The following is a 24791-nucleotide window of genomic DNA, read 5'->3' as shown; positions in this document are numbered from 1 at the left end:
GGTAGGTTCCGTTGACGGTCGTCTGGCCGTTAACGGGCGCTGACGTGGCAAAGGGCCCTACCTCCACCGACCCTGGCGGTAGGCTCCAACACCCTACCGCCGAGGTCTCTGGCGGTAGGGTCCTGGAGGATAAGGTTTGTGGGGCCCACTCACCACCCACCCACTCCACTCATCTTCTTCCCCGAGCTCAAACTCTCTCCCCCTCTTCTCCCCCACCCAAGCACCCACTAGATCCCCCTTCATTGCTTGAGATTTGTCCGGTGGATCATGGGCATTTGCATCACCCAAGGTACCTCTCCCATCCCCCCCCCCCTTCATTTGGTTGGTTCAAATCATCTACTTTTGTTGGAATCAACTAGTTTTGCAAGCCCTAGTTCTTCCTCTAGTTTTGCATTTATTGTGCATTTATGGGGCATTTATGGTGCATTTATGGTTGGCCTAAGTAATTTGTGTCAATCCTTGTTGTGGCAAGCTTGCTTAAGTGTTAGGGTTAGGGGTTTAGTTAGGTTAGGGTTAGGGTTAGGGTTAGGGTTAGTGCTATGATTAAGGTATACTTGTTGTTTGATTCAAATTATATATTTTAGATAGTTCATCCATATGAAATGGCCGGTCCATGGATGACTCAATTTTGTTCCATTGTTTTTAGATGGATAAACTAGTGAATGTGCATTATTTGGACAAAGTGGCTTTCATGGATGGAAATGCCGATGAAGGGGAGGAGGCCATGGTTTTTGACACAAGCCCGAGCTATGATGATATTGTTGTGAAAGTGAGAAGCGTCCTTAGTTGGATTAACCCAAGTGATGGTGTGAAGCTTATTGGGCGGTATGACGTGGGAGTGGGAGTAAAGTCCCGATTAAAGAGTATGCCCATCACTTCTCAATTGCATTGGGATGTGTATAAGGATAAAGTTGAGGGATCACAAGACAAGTCACTTGAGTTATTTGCAACAAAGGTTGAAGTTCCTCGGCCACTACTCGACTTGAACCGGAATGTGTCCTCCCCAATACATGATGGTGTCGTGGTGTATGACCACAATGCGGATAGCCAACCACCAAGTAGCCAACCAAATGAAGAGGACATCAATGCTAGAGCCATAGTTCTTCGAGGTGATGATCATGTTGGAGATGAGGCCATTGCTCATGTTGATGAACATGCCATTGTTCATGTTGATGAAGATGCCATTGCTCATGTTGATGAAGATGCTCTTGCTCAAGATGATGTGTATGCGGAAGGAGAAGAGATTCATTACAATCCCATTGGTGACTTGGATGTCATTGTGCATCAACAAGACATGGGTCGTAACCTCCCTTATAGCCGTATGTGTAGGTATGAGTTGGATGATGAGGGTCCACCGGAAGAATTGGATGAGGATGGATTCACGCCGCAAGAAAATCAAGTCTACAAGAAGGTCAATGGCAAGGAAAGAGGACCCTCTTTGTTTCGTGATCTTAGTCTTGCCGACAAGGCCGTTGTTGATGGTGTCATGAGGTTGGGCTTGGTCGAACCATCAACTTGCCAGAGTATGGGTGATCCAAGGCCACCGGGTGAGGATGAGAATGCTCATTTGAAGAAAGGGATCAAGTGTGGTTGTTTGCAAGAGTTCAAGATATGGTTGAGTGACTACGCCATTCGGAACCATAGGCCGTTCGTTGTTGGTCATTCAAACCAAAAAGTGCGCTACACCATCAAATGTGACAAAGAAGCTTGCCCATGGAAGGTCCGTGGAAGAAAGATCAAGGAATCCGGGCAATGGGAGTTGAAGAGTTGTGTGGCCACCCACGAGGGCATACCGCCGGAGAAAGCGAACTGAAGCAAGGGACACCGCCAACTCACGTCCGAGTATCTAGGCTACAAATTGTTGAATGAGATATCCCATGATCCAACCGTGAAGGTGAAGTTCCTCATGAGTTCGGTCTTCGAACGAATTCGGGTACGAGGTCAAGTATGGAAAGGTGTGGATGGCCAAGGCAAACACTATAAGGATGTTGCATGGTGATTATGTCGCCGCGTACAATATTCTTCCGAGAATGTTGGGAGCCATTGCTCATCGGAACCCGGGCATGCGCCATAGGGTCGAGTCAATCGAGGGAGTGTTTCATCGAGCTTTTTGGAGATTTTGGCAATACATCGATGCATTTAGGCATTGCCGCCCCATCTTGTCAATTGATGGCACGTTCTTGACCGGAAAGTACACGGGCACGTTGATGGTAGCAATGGCCCACTCGTCCAATGACAATGTATTGCCAGTGGCATTTATGTTGGTGCCTGATGTCGCTTGAAGCTACATCGGTATTTCCCCAAAGAGGAAGGGATGATGCAGCACCGCGGCGGTAGGTATTTCCCTCAGAAACGAAACCAAGGTTATCGAACCAGTAGGAGAACCAAGCAACACAACGTAAACAGCCCCTGCACACAAATAACAACACCTCGCAACCCGACGTGTTAAAGGGGTTGTCAATCCCTTTCGGGGTACGGTGCCAGAAATTGCGTGATGACGGGAGAAAGTTGTAATAGATTGAACTAATAGATCGCAAATAAAATAAAGTGCAGCAAAGTATTTTTGTATTTTTGGTTTAATAGATCTGAATAAAAAGAGCAAATAAAATAGATCGCAAAGCAAATATATGAGAAAGAAGACCCGGGGGCCGTAGGTTTCACTAGTGGCTTCTCTCGAGAAAGATAGCAAACGGTGGGTAAACAAATTACTGTTGGGCAATTGATAGAACTTCAAATAATTATGACGATATCCAGGCAATGATCATTACATAGGCATCACGTCCAAGATTAGTAGACCGACTCCTGCCTGCATCTACTACTATTACTCCACACATCAACCGCTATCCAGCATGCATCTAGTGTATTAAGTTCATGGAAAAACAGAGTAATGCAATAAGAACGATGACATGATGTAGACAAGATCCGTTTATCTATATGGCGGTAGATATAAATCTCGTCTTTTTATCCTTAGTAGCAACGATACATACGTGTCGGTTCCCTTTCTGTCACTGGGATCAAGCACCATAAGATCGAACCCACTACCGGGCACCTCTTCCCATTGCAAGATAAACAGATCAAGTTGGCCAAACAAAACCCAAATATCGGAGAAGAAATACGAGGCTATAAGAGATCATGCATATAAGAGATCAAAGAAACTCAAATAACTTTCATGGATATAAAAAGATATAACTGATCGTAAACTCGAAGTTCATCATATCCCAACAAACACACCGCAAAAAGAGTTAAATCATATGGATCTCCAAGAGACCATTGTATTGAGAATTCAGCGAGAGAGAGAAACCCATCTAGCTACTAACTACGGACCCGAAGGTCTACAAAGAACTACTCATGCATCATCGGAGAGGCACCAATGGAAGTGGTGAACCCCTCCGTGATGGTGTCTAGATTGGATCTGGTGGTTCTGGACTCTGTGGCGACTGGATGAATATTTCATCGATGCCTTTAGGGTTTCTGGAATATTGGGGTATTTATAGAGCAAAGAGGCGGTCCTGGGGGCACCCGAGGTGGGCACAACCCACTAGGGCAACTAGGGCCCATTGCCTTCCTTCTGGCCCATAAAAAATCATCGTGGAGTTTCGTGGCATTTGGACTCCGTTTGATAGTGATTTCCTGCGTGTAAAAAACATGGAAAAAACAACAACTGGCACTTGGCACTATGTCACTAGGTTTGTACCAAAAAATGATATAAAATGATTATGAAACATCCAAGATTGATAATAAAACAACATGGAACAATCAAAAATTATAGATACGTTGGAGATGTATCAGCATCCCCAAGCTTAACTCCTACTCGTCCTTGAGTAGGTAAGTGATAAAAACAGAATTTTTGATGTGGAGTGTTGTTCATCAAGTCATATCATATTCTTTTCTTTCTAGCATGGACATTTGTACTTTTATGTGATTCAAAGCAATAGTCTAGTTTTGACGTAATAATTTAGATACTCAAGCATATCAACAAGCAACCATGTCTTTCAAAATATCAATGCTAAAATAAGTTATCCCTAGCCCATCATGCTCAAACATTGATCCATTCATGAAACACACTCGAATATTAACTACAACCAATACTTAAGCACGATCATATTGCCTCCTAGTTGGTGATTTTTGTAAGAGAAGATGGAGACTCAAAATAAAAATAAAAATTGCTTAAAATAAAGGAAAGGCCTTCGCAGAGGGAAGTAGGGATTTGTAGAGGTGCCAGAGCTCAAAGCAAAAAAAACATTTTGGGAGGTGTATCCATCCCACCAACGAAAATGACTCAGAGTTCCGAACACTTTCCATGCTAGATATGCCATAGGCGGTTCCCAAACAGAAAATAAAGTTTATTCCTTTTTCCACCATTCTTTCACTTTCCATGGCTAGCCGTTTCCACGGGTGCCCTCCATACCAACACTTTCCAAGGAATTTATTATTTGACAACATAAAGTAAATTCATTTTTGCATTTCGTGACTGGGCATCCCTAAAACCTTTGCCTTACTCTCATGCAATGGCAAGTGAATAAACACTCATCGTGAGAATAACACATCTAGCATGGAAAATATTAGCCACCCGTTACCGTTCCGCAAGCGAAACAAACACACAAAAGAGAAGTTTATTTTGAAAATTAGAGATGGCACATGCAAATTTGCTTAGAACGGCAAAAGGATACCGCATATAGGTAGATATAGTGGACTCATGTGGCAAAACTGGTTTAAAGGATTTTGGATGCACAAGTAGAGGTCATACTTGGTGCAAAATGAAGGCTAGCAAAAAGATTGAGAAGCGACCAACCAAGAAACGAATAATCTCATAAGCAAGCATTAAGCATAATTAACACCGAATAATGCACCACAAGTAGGATATAATTTCCATTGCATGATTATTGACTTTCGTGCATGCATAGGGAATCACAAACCTTAACACCAATATTCTTACTAAAGCATAATTACTCATGAACATAACTCACATATCACATCATCATATCTCAAAACTATTACTAAGAATCAAGTTTATTTTGTCCAATGATCTTCATGACATTTTTACTTTTATCCTTCTTGGGACTAATTTTCATGTCTTGCTTTTCATAAGCTCAAAAAAATATAAGTGAAGATCATGAGCATAACAAATTTTATTTCTCTCAAAATAATTTAAGTGAAGCAAGAGAGAATTTCTTCAAAATTTTACTAACTCTCAAATAAATCTAGGTGAAGCAAGAGAGCAATTCTAACAAGTCATGATATAATTTTGGCTCTCTCAAATAGGTGTGTCCAGCAAGGATTGATGACTTAAAACACAAAATAAAATAAGCAAATACTCATATGATACAAGACGCTCCAAGCAAAACACATATCATGTGATGAATAAAAATATAGCCTCGAGTAAAATACCGATAGTTGTTGGAAGAAAGCGGGGATGCCCCTCGGGGGTATCCCCAAGCTTAGTTGGTTGCTCATTCTTGAATAATAGCTTGGGATGCCGGGGCATCCCCAAGCTTAGGCTCTTGCATCCTTCCTTCATTCATCCATCGTAAGATAACCCAAAACTTGAAAACTTCAATCACACAAAACTCAACAAAACCTTTGTGAGATCCGTTAGTATAAGAAAGCAAACCACTACTATAAGTGCTGTATCAAACCAATTCATATTTTGTTTTTGTATTATATCTACTATATTCCAAATTTTCTATGGCAAAAACTCATCAAAGAAAACTATAGAGCCATCAAAATAAGCACACAACACAAAGAAAACAGAATCTGTCAAAACAGAACAGTCTGTAGTAATCTGACTTTAGAGAATACTTATGGAGCTCCAAAAATTCTACCAAATTAGGAAGACCAGGGTAATTTGTATATTAATCTTCTGCAAAACGAATCAGAGAAAAGGCTCTTTTCGGTGATTTATGAAAATTATTTTCGTGTGCACAAAGTTTCTGTCTTTTTCAGCAAGATCAAACAACTATCACCCAAGAAGATCCTAAAGGCTTTACTTGGCACAAACACTAACTAAAACACAAAAAACACAATCATAACAGTAGCATAATTGTGCAAACACACAAGAACAGAAAGCAAAAAAGCAAAAATAAATTTTATTCATTGGGTTGCCTCCCAACAAGCGCTATAGTTTTACGCCCTTAGCTAGGCGTAAGGCAAGGATCTAAGTTTTGTCATCTTTGGTTCGAGATACATAAGATGCCCTCATGATTGATTCATAAGGTGGCATGATTTTTGTTCTAGGAAAGTGTTCCATACCCTTCCTCAAAGGAAATTGGAACTTAATATTGCCTTCTTTCCTATCAATCACGGCACCAATAGTGTGTAAAAACGGTCTACCAAGAATAATAGGACAAGACGGATTGCAATCAATATCAAGAATAATAAAATCTATGGGCACATAGTTCCTATTTGCAAGAATAAGAACATCATTAATTCTTCCCATAGGGCTTTTAATAGTAGAATCCGCCAAGTGCAAATTCAAGGAACATTCTTCAAGATTGGTAAGACCAAGCACATCACATAAAGATTTCGGAATTGTAGAAACACTAGCACCCAAGTCACACAAAGCAAAACACTCATAATTTTTAATCTTGACTTTGATAGTAGGTTCCCACTCATCATGCAATTTTCTAGGAATTGAAACTTCCAATTCCAACTTTTCTTCCAAAGCTTTCATCACAGCATCAACAATATGTTTAGTAAAATCTTTGTTTTGTTCATTAGCATGGGGTGAATTTAGCATGGATTGCAACAAAGAAATACAATCAATCAAAGAGCAACTATCATAATTAAAGTCTTTGTAATCCAAAATAGTGGGTGCATCACTAGCTAAAGTTTTGACCTCTCCAAACCCACTTTCATCAATTTTCTCAACAAGATTTTCACCCTCCGAAATATTGGGACGCCTTCTACCTAAAGTTGACTCTTCTCCAGTCCCTTTTTCATCATTCTTAACTTTACTAAACAAGGAATCAATAGAAGAAACACCAATCATTTTAAGATCTTCATCATCTTTGCAAATAATCACTAGAAAAAGCTTTTTCTAAAAATTCTCTTTTAGCTCTAAGCGTAGCAGTTCTTTTCTTGCTTTCATCCATAGAAACATAAAGAGCTTTAATTGATTCATCAACTTTAGGCACAAAAATTTTCATCATGAGATTTTCCACATCATGAGCAATTCTATCAACACTTCTAGACAAATCATCAATCTTATTCAACTTTTCTTCTATGGAAGTGTTGAAAACTTTTGGTGTGTTGAAAAATTCTTTAATATTATTCTCAAGATCAGAGGTGTTCCTATTATTATTATAAGATTGATTTCCATAGGAATTGCCATAATTGTTAGAGGAATTACTAGGAAAAGGCCTAGGATTAAAATTTCCTCTATAAGCATTGTTGTTGAAATTATTGCGAGAAATAGAATTCACATCAATGGCATCACTGTTTTGTTCAATCAAAGTAGACAAAGGCGTATCATTAAAATCAATAGGAGCACTTTTACTAGCAACCAATTTCATAAGAGCATCAACTTTATCACTCAAAGAAGAAATTTCTTCAACCGGATTAACCTTTTTACTAGCAGGAGCTCTTTCGGTATGCCATTGTGAATAATTTGCCATGATATTATCAAGAAATTTGGTGGCTTCACCCAAAGTAATTTCCATAAAAGTTCAACCCGCGGCGGAATCTAAAAGATTATGAGAAACAAAATTCAACCCCCGCATAAAAATTTTGTATGATCATCCAAAGATTTAACCCATGAGTTGGGCAATTCCTTAGCATCATTTTCATCCTTTCCCAAGATTATGCAACATGCTCATGTTCAAGTTGCTTGAAATTCATGATCTGGGTTCTAAGGAAAATAATTTTTGTGGGAGCAAAATACTTAGTGATAAAAGCATATTTGCACTTGCTCCAAGAATCGATAATATTGCGAGGCAAAGAAGAGAACCAAATTTTTGCAGAATCACGCAAAGAAAACGGAAATAATTTAGTCTTCACCACATCATTGTCCACATCTTTATTCTTTTGCATATCGCATAATTCCACGAAGGTATTAAGGTGGGATGCGGCATCCTCGTTAGGACTACCGGAAAATTGGTCTTTCATAACAAGATTCAGCAAAGCAGTATTAATATCACAAGTCTCCGCACTAGTGGCGGGAGGAGCAAGCGGAGTGCCAATAAAATAATTGTTGTTGGTATTTGAGAAATCACATAACTTGGTGTTCTCTTGAGTCATGATGACCACACAACAAGATTGCACTCAAAAACAGATCCGGCAAGAAAACGGCGAACGGAAAAGAGAGGCGAATAAAATGGCAAATTTTGTGAAGTTCGGGAGAGGAAAACGAGAGGCAAATGGCAAATAATGTAAATTGCAAGGAGATGAGATTTGTGATTAGGAACCTGGTTATGTTGAAGATCCTCCCCGGCAACGCCGCCAGAAAATTCCTTTTGATGTCGCTTGAAGCTACGTCGGTATTTCCCCAAAGAGGAAGGGATGATGCAGCACAGCGGCGGTAGGTATTTCCCTCATAAATGAAACCAAGGTTATCGAACCATTAGGAGAACCAAGCAACACAACGTAAATGCCCCTGCACACAAATAACAACACCTCGCAACCCGACGTGTTAAAGGGGTTGTCAATCCCTTTCGGGGTACGGTGCCAGAAATTGCGTGATGACGGGAGAAAGTTATAATAGATTGAAATAATAGATCGCAAATAAAATAAAGTGCAGCAAAGTATTTTTGTATTTTTGGTTTAATAGATCTGAATAAAAAGAGCAAATAAAATAGATCGCAAAGCAAATATATGAGAAAGAAGACCCGGGGGTCGTAGGTTTCACTAGTGGCTTCTCTCGAGAAAGATAGCAAACGATGGGTAAACAAATTACTGTTGGGAAATTGATAGAACTTCAAATAATTATGACGATATCCAGGCAATGATCATTACATAGGCATCACGTCCAAGATTAGTAGACCGACTCCTGCCTGCATCTACTACTATTACTCCACACATCGACCGCTATCCAGCATGCATCTAGTGTATTAAGTTCATGGAAAAATGGAGTAATGCAATAAGAACGATGACATGATGTAGACAAGATCGATTTATCTATATGGCGGTAGATATAGATCTCGTCTTTTTATCCTTAGTAGCAATGATACATACGTGTCGGTTCCCTTTCTGTCACTTGGATCAAGCACCGTAAGATCGAACCCACTACCGGGCACATCTTCCCATTGCAAGATAAATAGATCAAGTTGGCCAAACAAAACCCAAATATCGGAGAAGAAATACGAGGCTATAAGAGATCATGCATATAAAGAGATCAAAGAAACTCAAATAACTTTCATGGATATAAAAAGATATAACTGATCATAAACTCGAAGTTCATCAGATCCCAACAAACACACCGCAAAAAGAGTTACATCATATGGATCTCCAAGAGACCATTGTATTGAGAATTCAGCAAGAGAGAGAAAGCCATCTAGCTACCAACTACGGACCCGAAGGTCTACAAAGAACTACTCACGCATCATCGGAGAGGCACCAATGGAAGTGGTGAACCCCTCCGTGATGGTGTCTAGATTGGATCTGGTGGTTCTGGACTCTGCGGCGGCTGGATGAATATTTCGTCGATGCCTTTAGGGTTTCTGGAATATTGGGGTATTTATAGAGCAAAGAGGCGGTCCTGGGGGCACCCGAGGTGGGCACAATCCACCAGGGCAACCAGGGCCCATTGCCTTCCTTCTGGCCCATAAAAAATCATCGTTGAGTTTCGTGGCATTTGGACTCCGTTTGATATTGATTTCCTGCGATGTAAAAAACATGGAAAATACAGCAACTGGCACTTGGCACTATGTCAATAGGTTAGTACCAAAAAAGATTATAAAACATCCAAGATTGATAATAAAACAGCATGGAACAATCAAAAAGTATAGATACGTTGGAGACGTATCAGTGCCTTCTGAGCATGATGATAATTGGGAGTAGTTTATGGATCATGTGAGGACGAAGGTGATTGGCCCCAAAAGAGAGGTGTGCATCATATCGGATCGCTGTCATGGGATTCTGAAAGCAATATAAGTTGACATTCCAGGCTATCCAAAGCTCCAACACCGTTGGTTCATGAGGCATTTCGTGGCAAACTTTTACCGTGCATGCAAGATTAAGGAGTTTTGCAAAGATCTTACCCATGTTTGTGTGGCATTCAACACCGACACATTCCAAAGCCGATATGATAAACTATTCAAGGCGTTGGAGAAGAACAAAGGAGGGAGAGAATTCTTGACAAGGCATCTTCTGGAGAAGCATAAGTGGTCACGTGCTTACGACGAAGGAGGATTCCGATACGGAGACATGACAAGTAACATGGTGCAATACTTCAACAATGTGCTCAAGGGTGTTCGTTCCTTGCCGGTCACTGCAATAGTGAAATATACCTTCTTCAAGCTCAAAGAGTATTTTCTGAGGCATTCCGAAGTGACAGCCAAATGGATAGGTGAGAAAATGGAATTTCCTTTCAAAGTTGAGGATTGGTTGAAGCATCAAGTGCGCAAGTCTTTGCATCAACAAATCATTAGTTTCAATGAAAAAGAATAAATCTACCAAGTCAATGAGCCGGGTGGCACAACAAGGGACGACATGACGTACGGTGGAGTAGCATATGAGGTGCACCTCAAGACCCGGTGGTGTCATTGTGAGAGACCTCACAAGTATCATTGGCCTTGCTCGCATGTGATGACCGCCGCAAGGTTCAGAAACTTGAACGTATCCGATGGTACCACCGTGCGGTTGCATGAGTTCACATTGGAACGAACGAGGTTGACATGGGCTCCTAGGTTTCATCCCTTCCTCGATCAGTCACAGTGGGCTAAGTATGATGGGCCACACATCGTCCTCGACCCCGAACTCATGGTGCCTACAAAGGGAATAAGAAGAAAGAAGAGGTTTAGGGGTGACATGGATGATCTGGCTAGATACACCGGAATGAAACAATTTGGTAGCGGCCATTTCATGGAGGCACCGGACATCAATAGTTGTGGTCAATGTGACGAGCCGAGACACAATGTTAGGAAATGCACCAAAAAGCCACGGACCGATGCCAACACTCCGGATCCCACTAGTCAAACGGGTGCCCAAAGAGGAGGTACCGGTGGCACACGAGGAGGTGGGAGTGGTAGTGGACGAGGAGGTAGGAGTGGTGCGCGTGGAGGACGGACGAATCTTGGCGGTAGTGGACGAGGAGACACTATTAGAGGGCCTGGGGGACGGTCGACTCTTAAAGGAGCCGGTGGTCGTGGTCGTAGGACGAGAAGGGTTGATAGAGGAAGGCCTATTGACATCTTGCTCAACCCGAATGGTTGAAATAATGTGAACGGTACTTACATTTATTGGCTTAATTCGGTCTTGTTATTTGTTTTTCTTGCATATATACATGTTATTTTACTTTACTAACAACCAATTTTTTCTTTATAGGCATGGCTTCTTCCGGTTCCATGACGAGGCCCCCGTGTGCTAACCGCGAGGACATGTCGGACAAGTTGATATACGCCGAGTTGGATAAGGTGAAGGACAAAGATATGAGAACTCCATCATGTTGGTGTGGAGATGTTTGCAAAGTTAAGGTATCCACCGACCGCAAGAAATCATGGACAGAAGGAAGAAGATATTTTGTTTGTCCCAACTATGCCTATGATCGTCCTCGTCCAGCTCACGCCTATGATGTACCGCCGCTAAGTTGTTGAAGTTCAAATAGTATTCAACCATTGCTACAACTTGAACCTATCTTACTAATGACCACATTTGATCTTTATTCGTACGTAGTCGCCGCCTCCACTTTGTAAGTACTTCACATGGATAGATCAAGATGTGCCAAAAGATGTTAAAAAAGATCAACATCGAGATTGTCTAAGGAGGCAGCGGTTGTTTGAAGAAGCATTTCAGAGAGGCTTGGATGAAGAGCGTCGTGAAAAGGAGAAGATGGAGTGAAAGAAGTGTGAGGAGGAGAGGGCACACAAGGAGAAGATTGCTCGTCAAGAGGAGAGAGCAAGAAAGCTTGCAAGGGCTCGTGAAGCCCAAGAAGAGGATGAGGCATGCGACAAGAAAGGAAAACGTCCTCGTGTGACCCAATAAGGCCTTCGTCTCGAGAAACTTGTCATGAACTATGTCTTCGATTCGAGAAACCTGTGAAGAACTATGTCTTTGATTTGTGAAACTTGTGTTGAACTATGTACTTTATTTGCGAAACCTGTCGTGAACTATGTCTTTGATTTCTGAAACTTGTGATGAAACTATGTCATGAACTACATTTGTTGTGCTGTTGTTGCTGTCACTTGTTTGTTTGGCCTGTCTGAAATGATGAACACGAGGAAAAACAGAGCAAACTATGCTTTGCACCCTACCGCCAAAGGGCCTAGCAGTAGGTTGCCGAACTGTCCTGGAACGAAAATGCTCCCCTGTTCTGCGGTAGGGTTGGCCATCCTACCGCCAAGGAGGACGGCGGTAGGGTGGCCACCCTACTGTCTGCTCTGATGCCTGTCCTGTGACCAAATCGGACACATTTCGTGCGGTAGGGTTGGCCACCCTACCGCCAGTGTTCATGGCGGTAGGGTTGGTCACCCTACGGCCTGCTCTGCTACCTGTCCTATGACCAAATCGGCCACATTTTCTGCGGTAGGGTTGGCCACCCTACCGCCAGGGTTCATGGCGGTAGGGTTGGCCACCCTATGGCTTGCTCTGCTGCCTGTCCTTCTCTTGTTTCTTTACTTGTGGAATTCATCAGATGTAGCAGGAAATAATTACCAAGTGTGTACGCTACTTTCTAAAATGGAAGATAAGATGAATGAATGAATAGATTTCATGTGACCAAATCGGCCACATTTTCTGCGGTAGGGTTGGCCACCCTACCGCCAGGGTTCATGGCGGTAGGGTTGGCCACCCTACGGCCTCCTCTGTTGCCTGTCCTGTGACCAAATCGGCCATTCTTTGTGCGGTAGGGTTGGCCAGCCTACCGCCGAAGCCCATGGCGGTAGGGTTCTGATCCCTGACCCTTTCCCTTTCTTTCTTAGCCCTTTGCCTTTCCATTTCTTAGAAACTTCTATGAACTAAGCATCCACAAATGACATCCAGAAATGATCGAGTAGCAAATACATGCATAACTGACCATAGTTCATTACACCCATAAAAGACACTTGTTCAGATGACTTAAAACATCTAGCGATTCGAATGACATGAGTTCAAACTAGAAGCTCAAGCTCGAGCATACATTTTCTACAACAGAAAAAAAGATCTAAAACGTATAAGACGTTCAATTTGTGAGTCACGATCAGGATTAGGCTTTAGTTGAAAATCCAAGGATCCCGCCCAATTCTCCAATACACCTTTCGTTTTGCCAAACCAGGCCCATCGAGCACGGCGTTCAGAATCTCTGGCATGCCTTGTGTGATTGCCCATCCAATGACCTGTCCGGGTTTTCTCAAGTCCAGCTCGCGGAATTCTTCTTTGCTCACAGAGAACCCAATCTCCGTTGCCAAAGCTTGTCTGCAAGCATATTCCATCTCATGCAGCTCATTAAGTATCTTTTTTTCTTTCACAAGCCTCTGAAAAACTTTTTTCTCCTTAACATCAGAAGGTTCCTCCATAAAAGGATACTTGTTGAAATCCATCATGGCAGCATTTACCTCATCATTTCTCTTGAACCATGCTTCAAGCTCCCTCTTGATACAAAGTTGTCGCTCCGCTACAACCTTCTCACACGCTACCGCCAGACTCATAGATGCAATGTCACAACACTTCTCATATGCTATCTTCATCTCCGGGTCCTGTTTTCCATGCTACATGAAATGGAATAAAACAAAACTTAACTCAAATGATACAAAACAAACACAAAGAATAACCTATTTAGAATTACCTAATACACAAAGTTCTCACTGGTTCAAATGACATAGGTTACATAAATGATAAGGGTACATGCCATTACAGTCCAAATGACACTACAACATCATGTGTTTCTACCCCCTCTATTAGTCCATCAATAAGACATCTTTGTCGTACGGCCCGGGTTGCAACAAATGACATCATTTCTTTCACGGACCCAAACCCAACGAGATGCCCAACTAGGTATCGCCGATGATGGTTACCTAACTAGCCAGTCAATGATCTGGCCAGGGTTGTTAAAGTCCATCTCATTCACTTCATCCCTTGTTCCACACAATGCAATTTGCCTTGCAAGAGCGCGTCTATGAATTGTCTCTTCCTTCTTGAGATTGCTTATGTTTTTCTCTTTAGCTTGATATAACTTAACTTTGTCATCGTCGCACTTCGACACATAATACTTTAAAAATTCTCTACAAGCCGCATTCAACGCATCGACGGCTTGGACCCACAAGTCCATCTTTTCCTCAATGACTGCAAGTTCACGCTTCGCCGCCGCCTCCGCAGAAGTCTCAACAAAGATGATCGATCCCATCCTACAAGTCGAGGGATTACTATAACGGTCATCCAAGGCAAAAATCCTAACCGTCTCTTGACAAAAACTATAACCCTAGGACTAGATCGAGCTACAATTCAAGAGGTAACTACTATAACGTTCGTCATATAGGCATTTACTTAAGCATAACCCTAACCATATCATTAAACCTAACCCTAACAAAACCCTAAATGATATTTCTTACTACCCAAACAATGCTTGTCACACAATACATTGTCAAAGCACAAACATTACCCTAAATGCATCATATACATTGATTTCACCACAACAAAACCATGAACTAGGGTTTCCAACAAAATGAGCAAAGTGCATGATTTGAACCAACCAAATGAAGGGGGGATGGGAGAGGTACCTTGGGTGATGCAAATGCCCACGATCCATGGACAAATCTCAAGCAATGGAGGGGGGTCTAGTGGGTGATTTGGTGGGGGAGAAGAGGGGAGAGAGCTTGAGCTCGAAAGAGGAATGGGGTGAATGAGTGGGTGGGGAAGCACAGCCCCCACCCCTCACAACCTTATCCAGGACCCTACCGCTAGACAACTCGGCGGTAGGTTGCAAGAGCCTACCGCCAGGGTCTACGGTGGTAGGTCCCTTCGCCACGTGTCTACGGCTGTTAACTGACAGACGCCGTCGGGGAACCTATCGCCAGGTGGGGTGGCGGTAGCCTGTAGATCGCTACCGCCAGGGTCTCCGGCGGTAGCAAAAGGGTCAAATCTCGAAAATTTTCCAGAACGGGATCAGATCTTGTTAAACTACACAAAAAGGGTCAAAACACAAACTTTTGCCCCAGAACGCACCGTGCCAGGGTGATTACGTGGACAGGCCCAGCGTGCGCTCTTCACGCGACTGTTAATAGGTTTAATTTTCTGTAAAACTTACAAGAGCTCTTGGTGACCTCAGAATCTTGAGGCCTTTAACTTCCAAGGCGCTCAAATGCCTCTATCAAATAGTCAACCTTGAAGGACAAGAACACAAGGCGCTCGTGGCCTAATGGACAAGGCATTTGACTTCTAATCAAAGGATTGTGGGTTCGAGTCCCACCGAGCGTGCATATTTTTTATGTTTTTGTTTAATATTTTTTCCTTATCCACACACATCCATTTGTTTTGTACAAACACGATCTTTGAACGCTACATATCCACTTCACAGCAAAGCTGAGTTTCACGATGCAAAAGTAAAAAAAAAAAAAAAAAAGCAAAGCTGAGTTTACACTAAATCCATGAACCAGCAAAGAGACATTGCTGACCCGCAAAAAAAGGAAAGCGAGATTTTTCTTTTTATGATGGATCAGGCGCTCGAAAATCCCCCTAAGATCGAGCTGTTTGCGAGGCGACATCTTCAGGATCCTGTGCTTACTAGAGATAACATGTGTAAGCGAAATTAGGCTAGGTCCCATTTGTGTTCCCTATGTAAAAATGCTGAAACTGGGAGACCATTGTTCTTCATGTCCAGTTTCTATGGGTGGTCTGGGGTTCTGTTGGTGTTGTGCCAAATACTACTGCGTCCGTCTCATAATATAAGACTAGTGTAAAAAACGCTCTTTTATTATGGGTCGGAGGGAGTAGTTGTTGTTTTTCTTCTATGCCAAACTTTTTCTTGGTTTCATGTTTTCCTTCCGGTGGGGATCGTTGTTCATGCTGGGCATTTCTGCTATAGGCTGGGCTCTGTGGAGCACAAGGAACATGGGTTACCTTTGATCATCATGTTATGCCTTCTCCTTTTAGGTGGTGTTCTGTGCTTGTTCCTCTGCTGATCTGTAAGAACTTGTTATTTCCGTTTTTAATGGAAAGGTGCTAAATTTCTCGGTGTTGGCTGTTTGTCGTATCTCGTTCCTAGTTTTCTCTATATTTTCCTTTTTCCTTGTTCCTCTTTGTGGGTGTCAGGTGCTACATGTTGCAGCTGTGGTGTTGTATCGTCTTCTGTTTTTTTTTTCAAATTTAATTTGAAAATGGTTGGTGTTGTATCGTCTTCTGTTTTTGCAATGGTGAATTTTTTTTACGAGAAAACTTTCAATCTATTAATCTTTTATCATAGCAGTACAACGAACACTAGAAATAATAAAAATTACATCCAGATCCGTAGACCACCTAGCGACGACTACAATCACTAAAGCGAGCCGAAGGCGCGCCGCCGTCATCACCCCTACCTCGCCGGAGTCGGGCACAACTTGCTGTAGTAGACAGTCGGAAAGTCATCGTGCTAAGGCCCCGTAGGACCAGCGCACCAGAACAGCAACCGCCGCTGATGAAGAATAACATAGATCGAAAGGATCCAACCTGAAGACACACGAATATAGACAAACCACAACCAGATCCGAGCAAATCCACCGAGGATAGATCCGCCGGAGACACACCTCCACACGCCCACCAACGATGCTAGACGCACCACCGAAACGGGGACTAGGCGGGGAGACCTTTATTCCATCTTCAGCGAGCCGCCGCCGTCTCGTCTTCCTGAGTAGGACACAAACCCTAACAAATCTCTAAGGAACGACTAACAACGGAGCCCTCCCGCCGGCACTTGAGCCGGCGAGAGGCACGAACCCTAGCTTTTTTTGGAAGAGGAGGCGGTGGCTGGAAAGTTTTTAGACAAGATCTAAAAGAGATACAGTATATGTTTTTTGTTTGAGGACGCGGCGCTTTCTGCTTGACTTTGGTCCGTACATTTTGCAATGATGAATATATTTGAAAATGGCTCTGGCCGGCTGTTGCCTGCCATGGTCACCGTAAAAAAAACCAAACACTTCAGAGGAAACAAAAAATTGTGCCGAAATTTCGACAGCAGTCTGCTAGCGTCAGTAGTTAGATGCTACAGCAAGCAGCATCCTGAACAATTTATACTAGCACACGAAAGTATTTGTCCAGCGGCACAGGCCAAAAAATGTCTGATCAGTTCCACGAAGAACAAACCGGGTGCAGCAACTGACATGAAACAACAGCGAAATAACGTCGGGTGGATCAAGTACAGCATCGTTACCAACACCAAAATATGTATCCTACGAAACTTTGCTCTTTCTAACCCCAAATGCTGTGTGTTCATTATTCCTATGATTGACAAGAGCGCCTATATGTCCTGCTGCTAGATCTTCTCTTGCTTTTCGCATACGAGGGGGAGCATCTCCAACCGGCTTCTCGGGGTGCGCGGGCTCGGGGAGGTGGCCTGCTGGGAGATCAGATGCCTCACATAGCCGTAGAAGGTGCAGCCGACGAGCGTGATCCCACACCCCACGGCGTTCATGGCGGAGATCGGGTTCCGGAAGATCATCCAGGAGATCAGTACCGCGACAGCCACCTACAAACCGATCATGGTACCAGTTTGTCAGTGCCGAACTTGGACCTAGGAAGCAGAACAAAGCGGAATAGAGCCTCACACTCTCACTCTCACCTTGAGATTGCCAGCTACATTGAAGGTCACCGCCGTCGTTGAATGGATAACATAGAAGATGGAGAAGTTCAGGCAGAAGGCGAGAACTCCCGAGGTGATTATGATGACCAGTGCAGGGACGGTTGACTCGTATGTGTACAGCCAGTTGATTACTCCGCTCCCTTCGAGTACGATGGCTGGTATCGATAGTATCATGGTGGCAAAGGGTGCCATGTAGTACACTGTGTTAATGCTGCAGAGAAGAAAAAGAACAGCAAATCAAACTCACTAAAAGGAAAATGTGCAAGATCGTACTTGATTGCGGTACTATGAAAATAGCAAGAGATTCTACATAATAATGATGACAGCAGCGGTATTTATTCTATTATCTATGATAATCTCTGATGGCAATTAGTATGAAACATCACGTGACAACAACCACCCTTCCCCTACACCTTAAATTCTTTGTTGTAAAACTTAGACAGACGGTATGTAATCATTTCTTTTGTAAACTGATCAGATCAACTGTTTACCTGTCAAATTTGTATCCATGGAGCAGGGATTCTGCTAAGATGGTCTTTGTAGATGTGGCAAGGCAGCCAACCATGGCAGCGCAAAAACCAAACATATTGAAGCTAAGTTCAGTTACTGAAGTTAAGAGGATTCCACCCACTATTGGAATCAAAGAAGCCCATATGCGCCACTCAAAATATTTCCTCCAGACCAACCACTGCAGAATAACTGTTCTTCAATGAATCAGAATATGCGACAGCAGTCGTGAAAAGGGCGTGTTGAATGGAGAGCAAGAAATGAGAGAACCTGTTGTTGCAGGAGTGAAAGATTTTATGGTCTGCATGAAAGAGACCGGGATGTACCGCAGACTGATATTTCCCAACACTATGTTTATGCAGAACACAAACGACATGGGGAATATCCTTTTCCAGCGATCCTCGGGGGCAACCTCGATCAGTGGTTTTACTTTGAGCACTTTGATTGCGATATAGGCTCCAATAGAAGAGCATATGAAGTGGACACACGACACGGTCAGAGGGAATTTGAACTCCAGTTTCTGCATCGAAGAAAAACTTAAAATCATCGAGAGCAGGGAGCAGATAATTTCTTTATTAACGAGGATATTCGTCGATCATTTTACTTTCAGGCATGTGAATGTAGCGCAGGATGTTGTATATTTCTAGTCCAAGAATTCAGACCTCCAAGAATTCAGACCTCTACTTGATGGTGTTGACAACTGAATGCAAATATAAAATAAGCCCCCAAACAAAGATGGTGGAAGAAGCCCAGGGGGAATATTCATCCATATGTCACTTGAGGTGAAATATGTTTAGATTCATCTTGTTGTCAAACATATCAGTACAAAAAAAGTTTAACTCTGAATGAAGCCTGAAACCTGGCATGTTGGTTTACCCTCTAGTTTAACTCTGAATAACCTAGCAATCAAACCCATGAACAAAAGGAAGGACTTGAGGTTTTGTTTCTCCTCCTAAAAGTTCTTTTTTTACCATTGGCAAGGAAACCTAATCCGATAAATCCTTTGTTTTTACATTCGTGGCATGATAAATCACTAGCTAATCTGCACCTGAAGGCACGGATCAACCCATAAAAACATGAGGAGGCGCACATGAGGATGAGGAGGAAATAAAAGGTAAATAAAAAGGGGGGGATGGAGAAGAGTTGGGACCTGGAAGATCCACTTGTTGATGATGATGACGGTGACGTTGAAGCCCCACCATTGGAGGATGGCGAGCACCGCCCGGACTGTCGCCACGTTCCCCATCTTCCCATCCTCCATCGCGCCTCTTCCGCAAGAAGATGAAGAAGATGAAGAAGAAGGCCAAGGCCCAGGGAAGAAACCGAAACCGGCCGGCGTTCCGGAATCAATTAATCCATCGAAAACTCCTCTCTGGACGACCCATTCTATAAGGCATCGGCGGTTCTTCTAGAAGGTTCTGGAAAGCTGAGGACTTGAGGCGGCGCCGTCGATCTCTTGAGAAGAGAAGAAAACACACAAGAGATGGGAGAAAGAAGAGGGTACCAAGGCCAAAGGAGGATTCGTCCTGGTTTTAGGTTGAGAGCTCGGTTTGTGTGAAGGAGGCAGAGGAGAGGCTCTTCCCTGTCATCATGGAACGCGTTACTGCTTTCCTTACCTTCACGTCATGCTTCTACGCGGCCTATCCTGGCCTGGACACGTGTCACGCGAGATAATGACAGACGCTTGCAAACGTGATTCGCCACTGCAATTAGCAAACAATTTAACTCCTAGGATTTGCCGCTCCGAATCTCCGTCAAACCATGCAGTAGCAGTACAATGCAATGGGCTTCAGAGTAGGTGTTTGCAAAACTATAAATTTGTGTTTTTCTTAAGCACCGATGCTTATTTTATCCCAAAAAATGATAAGTGTCACATATTAGGTGCGTGGCACTCAGGCCATTATGTTTTGCGATGGCAATTTCAGTCATGTAAGGCCCTGTACAATGGGAGATGCTTAGAGGGGTGTTTAGAAAAATAAACCGAGATTTTCTGAAGCACCGGTGCCTATTTATACAGGAGAGACGCTTAATTAAGCGTCTACCCTATACAAATAAGCACCGGTGCTTAAGGAAAGTCTGGTTTATTTCTCTAAGCACCCCCCTAAGCACCTCCCATTGTACAAGGCCTAAGGATGACAAATTGCAGTGACACAACAAGTTTCTGTCAAAAATAAATTGAAGCACGAAAGTTGTCATGCTTTGGCAACTAAAGTTGTCATTCTCGCATCACTAAACTTGTCATAAGAAACATTCAAAATTGTCATGTGCTCGTACCTGACGTGTGGCACTTATCAGAATAATCCTAAAGGTGCATTCTTCAGAAACACCTCTCTAAGCACGTCGCATTGTAGATGGTCTTAAAAGGTCCCAACAAATAAGTTTGTCCATGCAAAAAGAAAATTCGGTTTGCAAAATTAGGATTGTTAAGTGTGAGAAAATAACACAAAAATACAGTAAGTTATAACCAAACAACAGCAATGAATAGAGATAGACAAGGTCATATCATTCGTTCCTTACAAGAGTTACAATGGAACAACTGGCACTAAGTAAAACACAACAAATCAAGTGATGTTTCGTGCAAATAATAACAATACAGCCTACATAAAAGAAGCGTTTCATCAGGCGAGACTTTCTAAGTGTCAACTACACAACTGACTGGCTCTGATTCAACTATTCAAGCCAGTGTATATATAATATATGGCCCTCCAAAGAGGGCCAAAGAATAATCATCGTCCCTTCCTTTTCCTTTACCCAGCAAAGCTTGGCCAAGCAACATCTTTGCAAAACGCTGCTCTGCTTATTACTCCCCTCTTGGCCAAGCAATAGCATCATCAACTAGGCTAAGCGTCGTCCGCCTGGCTCGCACGCTTGGCGCTTATATGTTGTTGTTTCTTCAGGATCAACTTCTCGTACCTCTGCATCCCCTCCCTCGCCCGCCGCACGCTGCACAGCGGGCAGTACCAGTGACCCTTGGGGACACAAGTGCGCTTGGGCGTCATGCAGTACACATGGTAGGCCTCGTCGCAGCCGTCGCACAGGGTGATCTCCTCGTCGTCCTTGTTCTTGAAGCAGCCCCTGCAGAGGCACGACGGGCAGTACCAGCACTCCAGGTTCTTCTGCTTCTCCAGCGCGATCTGGCTCGTCCTCAGGCACCGGATGTGGTAGAACTTGTAGGGGCAGTAAGGGTGGCCGCACACCAGGAACTGCTTGTCGTCGTCCTCGCACGTGCCGCAGTGCTTGCACAGCTTCGACAGGGCGGTCGTGTACAGGTCCGGCTCGTTCTCTTCCTCCACGCTTGGCACCGAGCTCCCTTCTCTTTCGTCGGCTACCTCGATTCCGCTGGCAACTTCAGGTGGTTCTATCTTCTTGATGACCTCAAGCTTGTCACACAGAGGACAATCACCATGCATGCTGTCAAGAACATTCTTCTTGGTGCCTGCAGCCTTTCCCTTTCCCTTTCCCTTATTGCTGCTGCAGGCAGGACAGTGCCAGTTGTCCGGGATTTGTTTCATAGCAGGATGGAGTCGCTTCACACATTCAAAGTGGTATGTCGTGTCGCATCCATCGCAGATAAGGCTTTTTTCTTCTTCTGCACTGGTACCACATTGTTTGCAAGTGCAAGTTCGACCAAGTCCACATGTCCCAGATCGCTTTGGTATTGTAGAATGACCGGAATCACATGGGGAGAACTGCGTGGTCGTATTTGAATCCTTCGGGATTTTCTCGACGAATCCACCCAAACTTGTTTCCTAATGAAATATGCAATCAGTAAAAATTATTAGCTGGATGTAACCATTTTAAAAGTGGCCAGAAAACTGTCCACAAACACACCGATTACCTCTATCCTGTGCTCAGCAGCAACCTCTACTTCAGAAACTCCAGAAGCCTGTAAAGATTATATCATAAGTGTTGCCCAGCACCAGCATAAAGAGGAATTATAGCAACAAGTTAAGCATCAACAGCAGCTTGAGGTACAGTTGTCCGGAAATACATGTCTCTTAAGTATGGGTAAAAACTGCAAACTTACTTGCTTCTGATAGGAAGCTCGTGAAATGATTGGAAGATTGCTGGCTAGACTTGTCATCTCTCGGCCAACTTGTTCAAACTTCTCCCATATCTATATCATGCACAAATATACATACATATTAAAGTATTATTTGCCTGAATGTTTCATGGAATACTCATAGCAAGCAAAAAAAGAGATGAAAAGGAGAAAAGACAAAAAATAAGAAGAGCAGCACATGTCTTCTGAGAGGCGTAGGAGGTGGCACACTAACGTCTACACAGCTACACGAAATCTAACCATTAGTTGATTTTACCCCAACACATTACAGTTGTTTTTCGCTATCTGTCCATTTTAGTAACGGAAAGGAGGAAAATAAAACTTCCTCACTTGGATTAATACTCCAGCATTGAGCTGCACATGCAGAAGAATAATTCGACAATTTTGGTTTACGTGTGCTCACAGATGCCACGGTGAAAATACAGGGACCATTTGAGACACTACAGTGCATAAAAGGCCTGCTCTACGCTGCCAAGCAGAAGTGATGCTGACGTGTCTCTATTTGATATCATAAAACACAGTAATAATCATAGTTAAAGAAGGCGCGACTAGGCTCTAGGCAATAGCAAAACGCCTAGCACTGAATTGTGCTTAATCTGCGCATAAGCATGAGCCTTGGTTATAAAAGCGCAAGGCGATAGCAAAACGCACGCACAATTAACGCCTAGTGCTTTTTTGAACTATGGTAATAATCAAGAACACGGCTACTTTTTCCAATGAATGAATGAGAAATAGCTACCTGCTGGATGTGGTCGTTGAACAGAGCCGGGTTCCGTGCATAGTTTCCATTTCTCATGTTGGCGTCAATTTTCCCCAAATCAATGACCTCATGAACCTTACTCACATGGAAAGTTCCAACTAGCAAATCACACAACATGGCAAACTTCTCCGAGACAAAAATGTCAAGGAGAGCATTATTGCACATTGCTGTGTTGGCATCCAAAGATGCTGCAATCGCATCTTTTAATGCAATACAGGAGCTAATCTCTTTAGCACCTGCTACTCCAGCAGGATGCTCTTCTGACGCTTCTTGGCCTTTATTTAGGTTGCCCTGGAAATCACAGACAAATTCACTATCAGGGAAAATTCCTATCATAGACATTGTACACAAGATTGCTTCTTTTATGAGATATATGTTCTGAACAAGAGCATTATTACTGACTTTTTGCACTGATCGACAGCAATTGTATCTGAGCGCATCTTGTATGCAGCTCTGAATCCCCCCACCCTTATTTACACCTGGGGATTGCAGGAAGCCCTCCAACGTGTTCCTCCAAGTAATCCAATGTCTGGGCAGGATCTGGTGGCCATCTTGGCCAGAAGTGCCGCTACAGGGGACGATGGTGGCACAAGGCTGCACACAGAGCAAGCAAAGGAAAAGCACTGAGCACAGTTTTCAGTTATGTAGAACATCTGCAGAGGAAAAGATATTTCGTCTATTGGGTACAGAATTGCTAGGCAGCGGCAAGATTCATGGCATTGGAAGAACCTAGTTGCAAATCTAGGCGCTTCAAAATGAAATCTTGGGCGGCTGGTGGCGCCAGAGAGCAAAGACGGCCAGATATTCCAACTGCAACAGCAACAAGGGGAGGGGGGAAGAAGAAAGAAGACGAGCAGGCTAGGGATTGCAATGCTTACCGCTCCGGGGTCCGAGCTGGCGCCGCGGGTGGCCGTGCGGCGGCGCTTGTAGGTGACGAGGACCTCGGACGACGGCAGCTCCCCCGGGGCAGGGCGCTTGGGCGGGGCCGGCGGCGGGGCGGCGCCGTCCTGGGAGGTCATCTTCCGGCACGGCGGCCGCAGCACATGCCCAGCACAGAGCGAGGCCGTGGCCGGAACCGGGAGCGAAGCCTCGGAGGGGGTGAGAGGGGGCGAAGGCAGCGTGGGGGCGAGTTTCTAGGGTTTCGGTGGGCCGTTGCGGAGGAGGATTTGGGTTGGGATCTCCCGGTGAGGGGAGGGGAGGGGAGCAGCGGAGCAGAGAGGAGCGGGACAAGGTGGGAGATGAGTTTTTGGAAGAGGAAAAACGGAAAAGGGAAAGCCAGACGGACGGACTGCTGGGCCTTCTGTCTGGGGGACGGAGGGACGGCTATCGGTATCTGTATGGTCCATACTGCCCTCGTCTACGAGACAGCTTTATAGACATAGGCAATTCGGCATGGTCTATCTAATTTGTATCTGCTCCCGTGCCGGTGCGGGCTGCATCCCCTCGGAGGTCGATGGCGGGCGCAGGGGGCAGAGATTGGAGGTGGCCGGCGGTGGGACGGAGTACAGGTGCGACTAGAGGAGCAAGGAAGCGACGGTGGAGGTCCTAGATGGTCAGTGGGGTGA

General features: G+C 43.8%; 2 protein-coding genes and 1 non-coding gene across 4 annotated transcripts; 1 reads left to right on the top strand and 2 right to left on the bottom strand.

Annotated features, from left to right (window-relative positions):
- The first annotated feature begins 15467 nt into the window (after nt 1-15467).
- TRNAR-UCU (transfer RNA arginine (anticodon UCU)) lies at nt 15468-15540 on the top strand. Its single transcript has one exon. It is a non-coding gene; the product is annotated as a tRNA-Arg (tRNA).
- Nucleotides 15541-17234: 1694 nt separating this feature from the next.
- Nucleotides 17235-20017, bottom strand: LOC109744536 (UDP-galactose transporter 1). 2 transcript variants are annotated; one of them, XM_045230577.2, is made up of 6 exons: nt 19908-19995; nt 19554-19821; nt 18674-18923; nt 18388-18595; nt 17876-18107; nt 17235-17782 (listed from the first exon to the last, which is right to left on the bottom strand). In XM_045230577.2, exons 2-6 carry the CDS (start codon nt 19662-19664, stop codon nt 17570-17572), a joined length of 1014 nt encoding a protein of 337 aa, XP_045086512.1. In that variant the 5' UTR covers nt 19665-19821; nt 19908-19995; the 3' UTR covers nt 17235-17569. The 2 variants fall into 2 exon arrangements, with proteins under 2 accessions (XP_045086512.1, XP_020159260.1); XM_020303671.4 differs by having other exon boundaries at nt 19554-20017.
- Nucleotides 20018-20861: 844 nt separating this feature from the next.
- On the bottom strand, nt 20862-24570 carry LOC109744534 (PHD finger protein EHD3). Its single transcript, XM_020303670.4, has 6 exons — nt 24105-24570; nt 23629-23820; nt 23206-23517; nt 22431-22520; nt 22242-22289; nt 20862-22152 (listed from the first exon to the last, which is right to left on the bottom strand). Exons 1-6 carry the CDS (start codon nt 24243-24245, stop codon nt 21244-21246), a joined length of 1692 nt encoding a protein of 563 aa, XP_020159259.1. The 5' UTR covers nt 24246-24570; the 3' UTR covers nt 20862-21243.
- Nucleotides 24571-24791: the final 221 nt, after the last annotated feature.

Source organism: Aegilops tauschii, chromosome 7 (genome assembly GCF_002575655.3).
Source record: "Aegilops tauschii subsp. strangulata cultivar AL8/78 chromosome 7, Aet v6.0, whole genome shotgun sequence".
Lineage (NCBI taxonomy): Eukaryota > Viridiplantae > Streptophyta > Magnoliopsida > Poales > Poaceae > Aegilops > Aegilops tauschii.
The sequence above is the reverse complement of the archived record's forward strand: the minus strand, read 5'-3'. Positions and strand labels throughout refer to the sequence as shown.